The sequence below is a fragment of the Ranitomeya variabilis genome, chromosome 8, assembly GCF_051348905.1.
Source record: "Ranitomeya variabilis isolate aRanVar5 chromosome 8, aRanVar5.hap1, whole genome shotgun sequence".
NCBI lineage: Eukaryota > Metazoa > Chordata > Amphibia > Anura > Dendrobatidae > Ranitomeya > Ranitomeya variabilis.
Genome location: NC_135239.1, coordinates 24,517,836 through 24,536,409, shown reverse-complemented (window position 1 = coordinate 24,536,409; position 18,574 = coordinate 24,517,836). Strand labels below are relative to the sequence as shown.

At 40.4% G+C, this 18,574-nt stretch overlaps 1 protein-coding gene across 1 annotated transcript in view; it reads right to left on the bottom strand.

Annotated features, from left to right (window-relative positions):
• Positions 1–417: 417 nt before the first annotated feature.
• LOC143788466 (uncharacterized) overlaps positions 418–18,574 on the bottom strand; it is a 40,747-nt gene continuing 22,590 nt past the window's right edge. The window contains exons 6-10 of the mRNA XM_077278159.1: positions 6,833–6,982; positions 5,299–5,448; positions 4,172–4,266; positions 3,089–3,153; positions 418–1,246 (exon numbers count right to left, since the gene is read on the bottom strand). Of these exons, the coding sequence (XP_077134274.1) occupies positions 3,118–3,153; positions 4,172–4,266; positions 5,299–5,448; positions 6,833–6,982 (431 nt within the window). The 3' untranslated portion in view covers positions 418–1,246; positions 3,089–3,117. The remainder of the gene's footprint in view (positions 1,247–3,088; positions 3,154–4,171; positions 4,267–5,298; positions 5,449–6,832; positions 6,983–18,574) is intronic.

Below are 18,574 nucleotides of genomic sequence, written 5' to 3'. Positions count from 1 at the left end.
GGCTGTGCTTAGGAAGTGCTCTGACCGTGCCCAGAGCACTGAAGACTAATGTTCACTTATGTAGTAATTCACAGGTTGAATTGTTTATTATAAGCGATTGGAAGGCACAAACAAGGAAAAACAAAGGCTTGTCAAAAGTTAACCTCCTTCTCTCGCCCTTGTGCAATGTGATCCAATGGTCACGCTGCTCTACTCTCCAGAAGGAAGCAAGAAAGTGGTTGAACAAGCACTGTTTCCGAATGTAGGGCTTTCATGATGAGAATCCCTGGGTTTATTGGTATTGATATGACTGCTTTTACCCAGTAATTGTAATATAGAAACAACTGATAGATATGATACTAATATATAAGACTTTCATCCACTCAAGAATAAAAATAAGCTAGAACAAATACGGATTTAAGGACATGATCATTTATTGTCTGTATTCATCCTGGTTTTTTTTGCTTTTTACATTTGTTATCCCTGATAGTGATCATCATTCTTCGGTCAGTTACTTGTAAAACAAAATATTTTCATTTCATAAAATTATGAATAATAAAACAATTGATACATTGTACCATAAACTATAACATTTCTATAAATTAATAACACTGTGATTCTGAGAAATCAGCGTTAGATTAAATGTACAGTATAAAAAACAGAGATAAAGTAACTGTGTGTAATGATCTTCTGGTCAGAAACCAAGAATATGAAGGGTTGGGTGAATTTATTGTCTTTTGGGTACTTTTCACTACTTTCACTGATTTCTGGTTGATGAAACATCTTACATAATCTGTGTCTTTTTCACATGGAATTCATATTTACTGTTAAAATGTGGTATGTACATTACAGCAATTTGTGGCTGTGTTTTCAATGAAACATTTTCTAACTAACCAATGGATTGTTAATGACTTTGTCTTAAACAGACGTCAGTGCACAGCCATGTAACGATTAGGCAAGGTAGAAATGATTAAAAAAAAGTCACTTGGAAGTAAAAATATCCAATGTTTAAGTTCCCTTTTGCAGGTTTCAGGCTCAATCTGGCTGTACAGCAGGTAACAATGTTAAGTTATGCGATGAAGGAGTTTGTCTTGAAATTTGATGGCCTGACTTTACTCCCGAGGGGTCTTATTGCACACCAGCAGTGCGGTTATCTGGTTACTTCTTTGATCCTTGCATTCATCAGATCCTTTGTAGTCCACATCTTTATTTAAGAGATTGAATGGGTTTCAAACATGTGACTTCATTGGGTGAAGAATAGACGGATCTGTAAGACAATTGTAACATTTGCTCAGGGATTGTTTTATCAAAGTCCAAATAATATCATAAATGCACACAGTGCCCAAATAAGACCCCATAGAGTGCTCAAATAAGAATACCCTAAACAGATAATACCACCACACAATCTCAAAACATATTATTTATTTAACGGTCTTCAGCTAGATCTCGAGCCATGGCGACTTGATGGATGAACGCTCTGTAGATACTGTAGATCGATCTTGTGCAGCCTAGATAGGTCCACCAGGGTCTTCTCCGCCGTTATCTTGATTGTATCAAGCCATCGAGTTGCCAGTTTGCCTCTTCGCCTTGTTCCTTCTAATTTTCCGACCACGATGTCTTTCTCCAGTGATTGCTCTCTTTGTATGATGTGTCCAAAATAGGCAAGTCGTTGCATCGAGTGACATGTCTGGCTTAATTTGTTCCAAAATTCCATCAGTACAATTCGAAGGCGTAGATTCTTTTTCTGTCTTGTTTCTTTATCACCCAGGTTTCGCATCCATATGTTACTACAGAAAAGACCAGACTATATACCTGCCATGTCTTCATCATCATGGAAATGTTCCTTGATTTGAAGACCTTGCCTATTGACTTCATTGTTGATTTGCCCATAGTCGTTATATTATTTACTTCCGGCGGCGTCGCTGCATCTTGAGTTATGAGATCGATCTGAGTAGGTTAAAGTCCTTTCCTTGTCGTTCATCTCCAATGAGTCTTAGTCGCACCTGTCAGTAGTCAATATTTTTGTCTTTATGTTGAGTAGGAGTCCCATGCTTGACACTCCATAATAAGCCCTTGATTCCATCTATGCTTGTCTCCATCAGTGTTGTATCATCTGCGTATTTAAATTGTTGACGATTCGTCCAGCAATTTTGATTCCTTCTTCTTTTTCGGAAAGTCCAGCCTTCCTGACAATAGCTGCTGCATATAAATTGAAGAGAAATGGAGACAGGATGCAATCTTGTCTGACACCTCGCTCTTCTTTGATCCATGACTTGTCGCCGTGTTCCATCTGGAAATACCATACGGTGTACAAACAATGCAATCACACTGTGCACACATAAAACCACTGTAAGCGCTTACAAGCTCTTTGCTATGGAGTATGCAAGTGTTATTCTCAAGCTGGGCAGATCGCTAGTTTCAGTGCTTTGCACGCCTCCGATGCTGCAGAGGCAAAACTCCCTCCATTTGAAGCATCAGAAAGTTCACAGTTCAGACTAGTAAGGGTATGTTTCCACGGTCAGGATGGCCGGCGGTATCGCCGCAGCGGTGAAGCCGCTCGGCGCTAAGCCCCGCCCCCTTTCTGGGACACGATGATGCCGGATGTGTTAACTCTTCACATCCGGGATCATCGCTCTCTCCCATAGCGCCCTGTGTTATGCCTTGCGGGGACGCTGCGTCCCCGCAAGGTGTACGGACATGCTGCGATCTGAAAAGACGCGCAGCATGTCCGGAGTCGCAGGGAAGACTGATGCGGGTTTCCACGCATAGTGGAGACGGGATTTCATAAAATCCCCTCCACTATGCTGGAACATCTGGACGCTGCTTGTTTGACGCTGCAGCTCTGCGCAGCGTCAAACAAGCAGCGTTTCCTGACCGTGGAAACATACCCTAACTCAACTATGCTGCTGGTCAAAACTGTCAATCAGGAGGGCGCAGACACCTCCTCGGCTAGCAGGAAGCCGGGAGGTAGGGGAGAGGGCAGCATTGAGACAACCCTTTAATCTTTCCTATCGATCTAAATGCCAACAGCCCTATATACAGTATTATCAATTTCCCCTCAACTGGCATTTCTGGAAACACTACCAGGATTTTTATTTTTCATACTCACCAATACAGTTGTCTCATGATCCTGCAGAACTATGCAGCAGCACCAACCCCACCTGTGAATGCGATCTGCAAAACACAAATATTTCTTAGCCATCTCACATAAATAGTAATATCTATTTATCTATTACATCTTAGCTTAGGCGCTCACTGAGAGTTGAATCGTAGCTGTATAAATCTGTATGTAATCAGCGCTCCCTAGTGGTGGACGGAGATTAGAGCGCTAACCATTATGGAAAGCGACAATGACAAACTAGCGCTGAATCTTGAGCTACAGAACTATAGGATGACCTTAAACATTTTGGTAAAATGAAAGAATACAGGAATTAATCAATTATTACCCCTAACCATGGATGTATAAAAGGCTGTTAAAGTTTCTTAGAGGTCTGGAAATATTATTAAACAATGCAATAAGATACTGCTACAAGACTGACTTTTTGCACGCGAGTCTCGATGAGGAATGCGCTGGAGCAGAAAGCGCCAGAGTCATTTGGAAGCGTGCGTGTGTTAGTGAATTTGGTGCATCTTTCATCTACTGTGCGCTACAACAAGAAGTGTTCACCTGTCAGGGAAGGAAATACGCTTCTGCCGTAATTTATGACACTTTTGTAGTGTAAATGACGCTGAATTCCTACACTGTGCTCGGCCACGTAATATTCTGGCAAAGCTCCGACAAACTTTCAAAAAGTTGGTGGAATAAATACACCAGAAGTCGTCAAAGCTATGTGCAGGTACATAGCTATGAAAAAGTTTGCAACATTTCGAACAGTTCTAGCCCAGAATTAGTTCAGAAACTGAAGAATTTGACTTTTCTTTACACATTCATACACATTTACATGCAGTGTGAAATATGCAGCATACTCTTTGTTTCGGCAGTGAAAAGATACGGATAAGCATTATTGAATGACAAAGGGTCTAAGCCTTGTATGGATCTGATGGACGCCTATGTGGATTGTGAGGGCCAAAAATTGCAGCAAATTGTAAAATACCCCACAACTAATGGAAGCATAGTCTTTAATGAGAAGATATTGGGATACTGGAGTGTGTATACTTCTGGTGTATTGTGCACAGTTAGTAGTTTACTTACAAAGACGATGACTAACGGACCCACGACCATTACTGCCACAAATAATCCAATTAACACCTTGGCATATGTAGGGAACGTGATATCTTCAGAAATTGCTAGAGTAATAATAAAATGGAGTAAATTAAAGACAGTAACTCAAGATCAGTACAGGGCATAGACTGTGATTGCAAAAGCAGAATAGTGAGTGCAGCTCTGGAGTATAATACAGGATGTAACTCAGGATCAGTAATGTAATGTATGTACACAGTGACTGCACCAGCAGAATAATGAGTGCAGCTCTGGAGTATAATACAGGATGTAACTCAGGATCAGTAATGTAATGTATGTACACAGTGACTGCACCAGCAGAATAGTGAGTGCAGCTCTGGAGTATAATACAGGATGTAACTCAGGATCAGTAATGTAATGTATGTACACAGTGACTGCACCAGCAGAATAATGAGTGCAGCTCTGGAGTATAATACAGGATGTAACTCAGGATCAGTAATGTAATGTATGTACACAGTGACTGCACCAGTAGAATAATGAGTGCAGCTCTGGAGTATAATACAGGATGTAACTCAGGATCAGTAATGTATGTACACAGTGACTGCACCAGCAGAATAGTGAGTGCAGCTCTGGAGTACAATTCAGGATCAATGTAGAAAAACTGTATATAAAAGGGTTGCACCATTAGTCTAATATTAATGACCTGTGCATGGCATGATTCATAAATATCATAGGTATCCCTGCATCGGATCCCCACTGATCAACAAGTTATTACCTCTACAGAGGTTATATGATATCTTATTTTCAGTGGACAACCCATTGCAGCTGACATAACAAGCATGTTGCATAGTATCAGTGTTATAGTCAGTGGTAAATGGTATTATTGTTGCATGTATGCATTTTATTTTGTTCCCCTGCTTTTGATATTGTTGACCTTAGCTAGCGATAGAATCAAAGCTGAGAAACAATCCTTTAATTCTATAAGTAAACTGAACTTTTGTGTCGAGTGAACTTATACCTGGAAATCTCAGTAATCTAGTGTAACTAAAGTGTGAAAAACGTATATACATATCTTGGCTTTACAGATCATCTCCTTTTTTACAATAATAGTGTAATTATATTGTATCAGGGAGTGTCACCTGCTGCTGCTGCTGCTGTTGTTGTAGTTGCTGCTGGTGTTGATGCGCTTTCTGATGTTACTGCTGTTGTTGTTACTACGGTTGTTCCAGTTATTGTTGGTTTAATTCCTGTAGTTGATGTTACACTTGTAGTGCTCACTGAACTTCCACCTGTAGCAGTTGTAGGGGAAACATTAGAATTATTCTTTGAAAATAAAGTGATTCAGTTCTGGTTTGTCTTCCATCTCTGAAATCATCTCAGGATAATAAATTCCTTGTTATTTCCTTCATGTTACATAATTAACATTTTCTGTTACTGAATGCAGCTCTGGGGTATAATACAGGATGTAACTCTGGATCAGTAATGTAATGTAAGTACACAGTGACTGCACCAGCAGAATAGTGAGTGCAGCTCTGGGGTATAATACAGGCTGTAACTCAGGATCAGTAATGTAATGTATGTACACAGTGACTGCACCAGCAGAATAGTGAGTGCAGCTCTGGGGTATAATACAGGATGTAACTCTGGATCAGTAATGTAATGTATGTACACAGTGACTGCACCAGCAGAATAGTGAGTGCAGCTCTGGGGTATAATACAGGATGTAACTCAGGATCAGTAATGTAATGTATGTACACAGTGACTGCACCAGCAGAATAGTGAGTACAGCTCTGGGGTATAATGCAGGATGTAACTCAGGATCAGTAATGTAATGTATGTACACAGTGACTGCACCAGCAGAATAGTGAGTTCAGCTCTGGGGTATAATACAGGATGTAACTCAGGATCAGTAATGTAATGTATGTACACAGTGACTGCACCAGCAGAATAGTGAGTTCAGCTCTGGAGGATAATACAGGATGTAACTCAGGATCAGTAATGTAATGTATGTACACAGTGACTGCACCAGCAGAATAGTGAGTGCAGCTCTGGAGCATAATACAAGATGTAACTCAGGATTAGTACAGGATACTAATGTAAGAACACATTGAAACAAAATTGTGCTGTATATTAAAGTATAGAAAGTTGAATAAAATAATACATTGATATCTACTATCTGATGTCTTATTCTCAAAAAATGTAAATCTTTCTCAATATGACATTGAGCTGTTAAGAGTGTACTTGAAATGAAGGAGACATTACCAGTGTGAGACATGTTGCTCAGGAGAGCAGACTGTCAGTCATTACATTTCATTAAGTTCTGGAGGCAGATTCCCGGGGAGATCTATGCCCTGCCCATAGATCTTAACAGCTAATTTACATATTACGACAAATGTGGCTTACTGTGTAATAAAACATCAGATCGCATGTATCAAGGTATCATTTTATTCCACTTTCTATGACCTACATGCCAATACAGACAGTTTATCAGGGTTGATCCTACTGACTGATTTGCTTTAATTCTTTTTGTAAACTATACATTTGTTTGGGTTGAACTTACACTTGAAAATTCCAATAATCTGATGTATTGAAAGTTTGTAAAATGTAGATAAATATCTTATCTCTGTAGATTGTCTCTTTTACAATTATAATTACGGTATATATTTTTTTCACCTTTTGCTGTTGTTGTGATTCCTGCTGGTGTTGATGTGTTTGCTGGTTTTACTGTTGCTGTTGCTCCCACAATTGGTCCTGTTTTTGTTATTTTACTTTCTGTAGATGATGTTACACTTGTAGTGCTCCCGGTGGTCACTGAACTTCCGCCTGGAACAATCATAGGGGAAACATTAGAATTATTCTTTGTAGATAAAGTTCTTGTGTTCTGGATTTGTCTTCCATCTGTGAAATCATCTCAAGAAAATAAATTACTTGTTACTTCTTTCATTTTATGTAATTACAGTTTTCTGTTACATGCGACTATATTTCTGTATTATACTGAGGTCCTGTATAGCAGTTGTCACCTTGGAGGGTAAACTGAGGTACGGAATTGAAATAACTCTTTCATTTTTCGCATTATTTTCTCTTGTAAGAAGACTCTCAGGATTCACAGAGTTTTCCATATTCGTCATTTGATTGCAACTGTGAGCAGAGATTGATTGGTAGCACAAGAATCGGAGTCAGTTTACAGTTCCAACACCAGAAGATGTGATCAGTAGTCAGGATCAGATGTTAGATTTCAGAAACAGTTGATAAACCAGAATCAGAAATGAAGAATCCAAACCAGGAGATGGAAACCAGTTTGGAACCAGATTTCAAACCAATAGAATTAACCATTGTGAAACAAGCAGGATTAGAAATACACCCAGGATGAAACTAGAATCCAAACCAGGAGACAATTGAGGTCCGGATCACAGAACAGTATCAGAGCCAAATCAGAACCAGGGTTAGATCCAAAGTCAGAACTAGTAGATGTTATCAGAAGTCAGTACCAGAAGTGGATACAGGAAATAACAGGATCCAACATGTGGCTAATTAGGGCTCAGGACCACAAAAAGTACAAGAAAAACCTTGGTGCGCAGTTAGGCTCTAGATAAGCCACCGAAAGAGCTAGAAGAAGCAAGGCTTCAGGACATTGCAGACTAAGGCTATGTGCACACGTTGCGGATTTCCTGCGGATCCGCAGTGTTTTTTTCCGTGCCAAAACGCTGCAGATCAGCAAGTAATTTACAGTACAATGTAAATCAATTGAAAAAAAAATGCTGTGCTAATGGTGCGGAAAATTCAGCACGGAAAAGCTGCGGATTAAAAGAAGTAGCATGTCACTTCTTTTGTGCGGATCTGCAGCGCTTTTGTATCCATTCCATTATAGAAATCCGCAAGGGTAAAAAGGCATGAAATCCACACAAAAAATGCAAGAAACCCACATAAAATCCGCATAAAAAATGCATCATATCCGCACCTGCGTTTTCTGCCAAGAGATTTAGAATCCGCACAAAAAATTCCAGAGACTAATCCACAACATGTGCGCATAGCCTTAGAGAGACCTGTCATTGGGTCAGAAGTGTCCAGTTTTTGCTCCTTTTTTATTTTTGGTTATTCCATGAGTATTTTTTTTTCTAAAACATCTACCTTCGGGTCCTGGAGTTATGGGCCTTTTTATTTAGCTCTAATTTTTCTGATCTATCAGTATAACTATACAGAGCAAAAACATTTGACGTGCTTAATAAAACTACTCATATCGTCGAATGTGCGAATTGTTAGTAGAAAAAAAACACGGACTCCACATGGGAGAAAAAAAACTATAGTAAGTGCAAAGACTGGCCACTTCTGACGGTTTTGAGCAGGTGACATGTCCTCTTTGAGGAGCGGTGATCTTTTTTTGTTTGTTTTCTTTTGTGCTTTGGTTTCTTCCCCTATCTTTTTCCAAGAGCGATAACTTTTCTATTTTTTCAGTCAAATATATTTTTGGCAGGATGAGCTGTAATTTTGAATGACACTTTTAATTGTTCTATACATTGTACTGAAACACTGGGAAAAAAAATTCAAGTGGTATGAAATGATGGGGAAAAATGTAATTCCGCCATAGTTTTTTGGGTTTTGTTTTTACCACATTCATTGTACGGTAACAATTTTTCAATTTAAAGTAAACTTGTCACCAGGTTTGGTCGATATGAGATACGGCCATCACCTTTCAGGGCTGATATACAGCAATCTATAATTCTGTATATCTGCTCCCAATCCAACCTGGAAGAGAAGAAAATTAACTTTTATTATACTCACCTGCGGGGCGGTCCGGTCTGATGGGCATCGCTGGCCTTGGTCCGACGACTCCCATCTTCTTACAATCCCTGTCCTCCTGCTTGGTTCATGTGGATAAAATGTCCCTTCGTCATCCACACAGTCTCCTCGGCACCACGCTCCTGTGCAGGCGCACTTCTCTGCCCTGTCGAGGGCAGAGCAAAGTACTGTAGTGCACATGCATCGGGGCTCTTTGACCTTTCCCGGAACCTGAGCATTTGAGTACTTTGCCCTCAACAGGGCATAGAAGTGCGCCTGTGCATGAGCGCGGTAGTGAGGAGACACATCATCCACACAATGCAAGCAAGAGGGCGACATCACAAGAAGAAGGGAGGTGCCGGACCAAGACCAGTGACACCCATCAGACCGGACCACCCTGCAGGTGAGTATTATAAAAGTTATTTTTCTTCTCTTTCAGGTTGGATCGGGGGCTTATATACAGCATTATAGAGTTCTGTATATCAGCCCGGAAAGGTGGTGGCTGTATCTCTTATCGGCCAAATCTGGTGACAGGTTCCCTTTAAGTAATGGAAAATAATATCTGAATATTGTTTGTGTCCAAGATCAGTAACATTTTAGTTTTTTGTGGGGGGGGGGGGGGTTCATTTTTGTGCGGTAAGTTGACATTTTTAGTTTTACCAATTTTTCTGTACATTTGATTATTTGGTTGTTTATTAATACATTTTTTAAGGAGGTGAAATCGCACACAAAAAAACTATCATTTTAATTTCTTTTTTGTTTGCGACGTTTACAGATTAGGATAATTAATATTTTGATAGATTGGACTTTAGTGAATGGAGCAACACCTAATATGTTTTTTTATTTTTCCCTTTCTTTGTTTTTAACACGGGGGTGACTTGAACTTTTATATCTATATTTTTCTAACATTATTTTTTAGTCATCCCATATGAACATATATGTAGTCTGCCCTCGTTCATAAAATTAAATCATTCATTGTTGAGGGCCTTTAGGCTTTAAATATGACTAAAATCCATGAAATAATCATGTAAAATAAACTATAGCCTGCCCCCTCTGTCTACATACGCCGATTAGTATCTTTCTTAATCCTTTTTATAAGTTTTGGACACCTTCAGGGCTTCTTTATATTTTTAAGTTAAATGCATTTACTTGGGGACAAAATTATTTTTTGCAATAGGGTTTCAATAAATATTTCTAACCATTTGGCTCCTACTGGCTCTATAGATACAGCACCCTGCTGGCAGCAAAAAGTGGTAGTTGTAGGTCCACCAGTAAGCTTTTTCTGGTGGTAGTGTTTGTAACTCTTAATTTCATCCACTGAACTACTTTGAGCTGATGTAGGACTACACCAAAAGTGAGCCTTGATGTGGATGAGAGTGGAGCACTGCAGCTTGCCGGTTGGTGATCCTTTAAGGTACCTTCACACGAAACGACTTTGTAACGATATCGCTAGCGATCCGTGACGTTGCAGCGTCCTGGCTAGCGATATCGTTTAGTTTGACACGCAGCAGCGATCAGGATCCTGCTGTGATGTCGCTGGTCGCTGAATAAAGTTCAGAACTTTATTTGGTCGTCCGATCGCCGTGTATCGTTGTGTTTGACAGCAAAAGCAACGATACCAGCGATGTTTTACACTGGTAACCAGGGTAAACATCGGGTTACCAAGCGCAGGGCCGCGCTTAGTAACCCGATATTTACCCTGGTTACCAGCGTAAAATGTGAAAAAACAAACAGTACATACTCACCTGCGCGTCCCCCAGCGTCTGCTTCCTGAAACTTACTGAGCGCCGGCCCTAAGGTGAAAGTAAAAGCACAGCGGTGACGTCACCGCTGTGCTGTTAGGGCCGGAGCTCAGTCAGTGTCAGGAAGCAGACGCTGGGGGACGCGCAGGTGAGTATGTACTGTTTTTTTTTTTTACTTTTACGTTGGTAACCAGGGTAAACATCGGGTTACTAAGCGCGGCCCTGCGCTTAGCAACCCGATGTTTACCCTGGTTACCCGGGGACCTCGGCATCGTTGGTCGCTGGAGAGCGGTCTGTGTGACAGCTCTCCAGCGATCAAACAGCGACGCTGCAGCGATCAGCATCGTTGTCGCTATCGCTGCAGTGTCGCTTCATTTGAAGGTACCTTTAGTAGAATGTTTACACAAGCCGACCATGTCTCGGCTTCAGATGAGCGCTGAATGATCGGTAATAGATCTGTAATAGATCGCTCAGTGCACATCGGCTGCCATTGTTCTCAGAAGATCAAGTCTTGTCTACACGAGAATGATGATGTTTTATGTAGTACATTTCATCATTTCAAACAATGAATGAGTGTTTCGCTTGTTCGTTGAGCCTGTTTAAAAAGCACAATTCTCGTTAACGAGCATTCGTAGGACCTTTGCAAACTCTACCACCGAAACGAGCTCACTGACTAATTCACTTTTTGTACAGCCAGCAGGGATTGTTACATTTCGAATTAAATTAATATACGCACCTCCCGTAGTCTTCCCAGATGCTGGGGTAGCACTTGCTGTGGATTGAGTGTTTAATGTCACAGTTGGATTATTAGTCTTGACTGATCCTGTAGCACTACTTGGGTTAATAGTCACAGAACTTGTAATCTCTCCAGGTACTGAAGAACCACTTATCTTAGATGGGGTTGTGAAGTTAAGACCTGGACTAGTAGATGGACCATGTGTAGATTGTGTAGTTTGCCGAGATGCTGGGGTAGCACTTTCTGTGGATTGAGTGTTTATCATCACAGTTGGATTATTAGTCTTGACTGATCCTGTAGCACTAATTGGGTTAATAGTGACAGAACTTGTAATCTCTCCGGGTACTGAAGAACCACTTAACCTAGATGGGGTTGTGAAGCTTAGACCACCTGGACTAGTAGATGGACCATGTGTAGATGTTGTAGTCTGTCCAGATGCTGGTGAAGCACTTGCTGTGGATTGAGTGTTTACCGTCACATTTGGATTAGCAGTCTTTCCTGATTCTGTACTACCACTTGGGTTAGTAGACACACTAGTTGAATCTCTTGTTGTCTCTCCTGATACTGCAGGAACACTTGCCCCAGGTGTGGTTTTTGAGCTCCCACTTGGAATGGTGGATGCAGTACTGCCTGACGATCTTGCAGTCTCTCGAGTTACTTGAGAGCTACTTGTGCCGGATTGAGTGTTTATCGTAACATTTGGATCAGTAGTCTTTCTTGGTCCTGTAATACTACTTGGGTTAATAGTCACAGAACTTGTTATCTCTCCAGTTACTGAAGCACCACTTATCCTAGATGGGGTTGTGAAGCTTAGGCCTGGACTAGTAGATGGACCATGTGTAGATGCTGTAGTCTGTCCAGATGCTGGAGAAACACTTCCTGTGGATTGAGTGTTTCCGGTCACATTTGGTTTAGTAGTCTTTCCTGATTCTGTGCTACCACTTGGGTTAGCAGACACACTACTTGGAGCTCTTGTTGTGCCTACTGATAATGTTGGACCAGTTGCCACAGATGTGGTTTTTGAGCTTACACTAACACTAGTGGAGGACCCACTAACTGAAGATGTTCTTGTGCTCGTTCCAGGTTCCTGAGAAGTTCTTGTTCCGGATGTGGTTGTTATTTCAGACCTAGAAATTGCTGTTGAACCAGTGATAGCAGCTGCGTTAGTTGGGAGATAGGAAGAAGACACATGAGTTATAATTGAATGAAGTTAAGTCTATTTGCAGTATATATGTGCTAGTGTGTTCACTGTTAGGCAGTTACACCCTGTACCCTGACCAAGTTGACCAAGGGCACTATAAATTAAGGTACAGAATCTAAGGAATCCTTTGGGTTTTTTTTGCATTATATTTTTCCCCTAAGAAGATTCCCCGGCTTTCCAGACTTCTGAATAATCTCTGAATGGTTTCAACTGTTAGTAGAGATTGAGTGGCAGCACAAGAACCGGAGTCAGTTTACAGCTCTAGAAGCAGAAGATGTAGTTTGTAGTCAGGACCAGGTGTTAACATTTACGGAGGGGACAGTGGAAACACCAGGATCAAAAGCTAAGAGTCAAAACCAGGAGATGGAATCCAGTGTGGAAATTTTAAACCAACATAATTAACCAGTGTGAACCATTCAGGATGAGAAATACACCAAGGTAGAAATCAGAATCCAAACCAGGAGACAATTGAAGTCCAGGTCATATATATAGAAGAGTATCAGAACCAAGGTAAAAACAGAATTACAGTGACATGTAAAAGTTGGTCACCCCTGGTCAAAATTACTTCTATTGTGAACAGTTGAACATGAGAAGATCTCTAAAAGGCCTAAAAGTTAAAGATAACACACTTCCTTTGTATTTTAAGCTAAATAAATAAAATATCTATCTATCTATGTACTGTACATATATTTATCTTTTACATTCTAAAACTTGCATAAAGGAAAATGGGCTGATGCAAAAGTTTGGGCACCCTAAGAGATTTATCTGCTCAAATAACTTTGACCAAGGTTTAAGACCTTAATTAGCCTGTTAGGGTTATGGTTTGTTCACTATCATGGTTAGGAAAGGTCAGGTGATGCAAATTTCCCAGCTTTGTAAATACCCAGCCTCCTCTAACCTTTTGCCAAAAAACGTCAGCCATGGGTTCTTCTAAGCTGTTGCCTTGCACTCTGAAAATAAAAATGGCGAAGGCCCGCAAAGCAGGAGAAGGCTATAAAAAGACAGCAAAGCTTTTTCAAGTTGCCCTTTCCTCAGTTTTAAATGTAATTAAGAAATGGCAATTTACAGAAACAGTGGATGTCAAGATAAGGCCTGGAAGACCAAGCAAAATTTCAGTGACAGCTGCATGTAGGACTGCTAGAGGGACAAATCAGAACCCCCCTCACTGAAAAAGACCTTCAGAAAGATTTAGCAGACTCTGGAGTTGTGGTACATTGTTCTACTGTTCAAAGACACCTGCACAAATATTGCCTACATGGAAGAGTGATTAGAAGGCAACCTCTCCTGTGTCCTACCCATAAAATTCAGAGTCAGACGTATGCAAAAGAACATCTAAATAAGCCTGATGCATTTTTGAAAAAAGTCCTGTGGACAGATGAGGATAAATAGAACTCTGTGGCCACAATGATCAAAGGTATGTGTGGAGAAAAAGGGCACAGAAGTCCAGGAAAAGAATATCTCGCCAACCATTAAGCATGGGGGTGGATCTTTCATGCTTTGGGGTTGCGTTGAAGCTAATGATACAGGGAACATTTCACTGATAGAGGAAAGAATGGATTCAATGAAATGTCATCAAATTTTTGATACAAACATAATACATCTGTAAAAAAGCTGAAGTTGAAAAGATGATGGCTTTTACAAATGGATAGTGATCCTAAACACACGTCAAAATCCACAATAGACCTCAAAATCCGCAGGCTGAAGGTTTTACAATGGCCCTCACAGTCCACTGACCTGAAATCTATGGGTAAACCTCAAAATAGCAGTGCATGCAAGACAACCCAGGAATCTCACAGAACTGGAAGAATCGTTCAAGGAAAAATAGATGAAAATCCCTCAAACAAGAATTGAAAAGACTCTTGGCTGGCTACAAAAAGTGTTTACAAGCTGTGTTACTTGCAAAAGGGGGATTCACTAGGTACTAATCATGCAGGGTGCCCACACTTTTGCTTCTGACCATTGTCCTTTTTGTAATTTGTAAAATGTAAAAGATGAAAATATATTTATTTTTGCTTTCCTAAAATAAATGGGAAATGTGTGATCTTAACTTTAGGCCTTTTAGAGATCATTTAATCTTCAACTTGCTTAACTGTTCACAATAACAGTAATTTTGACCAGGGGTGCCCAAACTTATACATGCCATTGTAGATCCAAAGTCAGAACTAGTAGATGTTATCAGAAGTCAGTGTCAGAAGTTGATACAGGAAATAACGGGACTCAAAATGTAGCTGAGTAGGGCTCTAGACCACAAAAAGTGTACAAGAACAACCTAGGTGCACACTTAGGCTCTAGATAAGCCCGTGAAAGAACTAAAAGAAAGCAATGCTTCAGGACATGCCAGATTAAGAGACGACCTGCCACCAGGTCAAAAGCGGCTCGTTTTTGCTCTCATTTTATTACTGAAGCTCCTCTGTGTATTATTTCTTTTGTAAAAAAAAAATCCTTCAATCACTACCAGAGTTATGGACTTTTTTTATTCAACATTATTTTGGGGGTCTTTACCAAGGGATGTTGATTACAGTGTAACTATGCAGAGCAATTAAAATTGCGTGTACTAAATAACAAGACCCAAATCTCTGGTTCTGCAAATTTTTAAGAAGTTAAAAAAGCAGAATATAAGGGGGAACAGCAGGAATAAAATAAGAGCAAAAACTGGCCACTTTTAGCAATTTTGACCTGGTGGCAGGACCTCCTTAAGGTTAGTTTTCATGGGGAAATAATTGGTGAACAAATAGACTTAACACTTATTTCTAGTCATGAGCCCATATATATATATATATATATATATATATATATATATATATATATATATTTTTTATAGTTGATCAGCTCTCGTTCATGTGTAATATGAAGCAATGAATTCCCTGAAGAGCCCACTTCAGGAGGTGAAATTAATGAGGAGAGACTGCCATTTGCTGGCCAGGCGAAATCAAGGAGAACCAAATTGTGCTGGAAGATTTTCAGGGGGAGAGACTTTGGGTATTGGACCTGATCAGGTGATCAGGTGACCCACAGGAAAGACTTCCTTGATATAAAAGCCCTGTGTCCCAAACCGCAGGAAGATTTGGCACCAGAGAAGTGAGTGAAGCAGACGTGCTCCATAAACACTGCTGAGACCAGGCCTCAGCGGGAAGTCTGCACCACCAACGACCAACGTGCCAGTCACCGCCTACCAAGGTCCGGAATCCCCACAGAACTCCAAGTTCCGCCTACGCTGGTCAGGGCCAAGATCCGCTCCTTACACTGGTCCTGAGACCTGACGTCACCTGTCAAGAGCTGAAACCTAGTCCTCTGCGCCGCAAGCCTAAGAGACTTCCGCTGACGGTCAAGCCAAGAAGAGCCATGAGAAGGCTGCAACGGCAGAGACATGCCTGCGATTGCGGAGGAACAGCGCGATTGAGCAGGGCCGTCATTTCCAACTATCACCTACGGTACCAGGGTCAGCTAGGACTAGGATTTGAGGTTGTAAATTGGTCTTTAGTTCAGGTTTTAGATACAATCATAATTAGCTGAGGTTAAGACAGAATTGATTATCAATCATTGTATAATAAACTGTAGCCTGCCCCTAGCTACATACACTGATTGGTATCTCCCATAAAACGTTTTATAGGATCTTCTTCTTTACTTAAATGTCTGTATTTTGGCTGAAATTCCATTTTACAATTAGGTTTAATTAAACATTTTAACCATTTGGCTCCCACAGGCTCTATATATCACAGTACACAGCTGGCAGCAGAAAGAGGTAACCATGAATCCATCAGTAAGCGTGCTCCGGTGGTTGAGATTGTAATTTTTATCTTTCGTCTAGTGAACTCTGAGCTTTGTTGTGGATACAGGAGCCACTTCGGTATCAGATGAGCACCGAATAATCTGTAACAGATCTGTAATAGATCCCTCAGAGCACATCAGCTGCCACCTTTCTCGGCAGCACAATGATTTTTCTTCCAGCACAAAAGATTATGTAAACCGCTGAACGAGCATTTTGCTTGTTTGTCAGATGATTGTCAGCCTGTTTAGCCTGCTTGATTATTATTAATTAGGGATCTTAGGACCGTTACAAGCTCTACCACCAAAACAAGCCCACTGATGTATTAACTTTAACTCTTCCTGCAGCCAGCAGTGATTTCTAAGTTTATAACTGGATCACGCACCTCTTGTAGTCTTCCCAGATGCTGGAGAAGCACTTGCTGTGGATTGAGTGTTTACAGTGACATTTGGATCGGTAGTCTTCCGTGATCCTGTAGCACTACTTGGGTTAGTAGCTACAGAACTTGTTATCTCTCCAGGTACTGAAGCACCACTTGTCCTAGACGGGGTTGTGAAGCTTAGATCTGGACTAGTAGATGCACCATTTGTAGATTTTATAGTCTGTCCAGATGCTGGAGAAGCAATTACTGTGGATTGAGTTTTTCCAGTCACATTTGGATCAGTATTCTTTCCTGACTCTGTACTACCACTTGGATTAGTAGACGCACTACTTGGAGCTTTTGTTGTCTTTCCTGATAGTGTTGGACCAGTTGCCCCAGATGTGGTTTTTGAGCTTACGCTAACAATAGTGGAGGACCCTCTATCTGACGAGGTTCTTGTGCTCGTTCCAGGTTCCTGAGAAGTTCTTGTTCCGGATGTGGTTGTTGTTTCAGACCTAGGAATAGCTGTTGAACCAGTGATTGCAGCTGTGTTAGTTGAGAGATAGGAAGAAGACACATGAGTTATAATTGAATGAAGTTAAGTCTATCTGCAGTATATATGTGCTGTATTTTACGCTGTTAAGCAGCATTTTTTTGTAAAGCTCTGCTTTACTTTATAGATGTACAGAAGAATTGCAGTGATACGTTTTCTGGAGTTAAAGAGAATTGAAGATGTTCCTTTTAGCCTCCATTTTTTGATGCATTGTTAGACATTTCTGTTACTATTTTAACTTGTTAATTCCATTAAAACTTCCTTCCATTTCCCTCTATGGAAGGTGCAACTCATTTGGTTTTACCATTAGATGAATTGGCGTTAGAAAAGTCTGTTAGACCCAGATGTTTGACTTCAGGAACAGTGGAAACCCAGGATAAGAAGCAAAACCAGTTGATTGAATCCAATGTGGAACCAGATTTAGAATTAACCAGTGTGAACCAGTCGGGAGAAGAAACACACCAAGGAGAAAAACAGAATCCAAACCAGGAAACAATAGAGGTCCAAATCTTAGACAAAGATCAGTAACAGAAGAACCACTTAGAACCAGGATTAGATCCAAAGTGAGAACTACCGTAGTAGATGTTATCAGAAGTTGATACAGGAAATAACAGGACCCAAATTACATCTTTAGACCATAAAAAATGTACAAGAAATTCTAGGTGCATAGTTAGGCTCTAAATAAGCCACCGAAAGAGGTAGAAGGAAACAATGCTTCAGGATATTCCAGATTCAGAGACAACCTTTCACCAGGTCAAAAGATGCCAGTTTCTGCTGTTATTTAATTTCTGCTGCTCCTCTGAGTATTTTTATTTTTTTTTTATAAATGAATCCATCAATTGTTCCCAGAGATATGGATCTTTTTTTTTTAGTGTTTACCAAGGGGGAATTAATTACAGTGCAACTATGCAGAGCTATAAGCATTGGGCGTACTAAATAAAATGTCACAGACCTCCAAGTCTGAAAATGTTTAAGTAGTTAAAAGAAACAGAATACAAAAGGGAGCAGCAAGAATAATATTAGAGTAAAACTGGCCACTTTTGATAATTTTGACTTAGTGGCAGATCCTCTTTATGGTCTATTTTTACATGGGCAAATATTTGGTGAACGAAAGAACATAACACTTATTTCTAATCCTGATCCTATATGAACATATGTATATTCGATCAGCTCTCATTCATGGACGTAAATCGGCCCCTGTAAGTGGATCTTTAGTCCAGGCTTTAAATATGACTAAACTTAGATTTATGTATATTGAGCTAAAATGTATTTTTACAGTT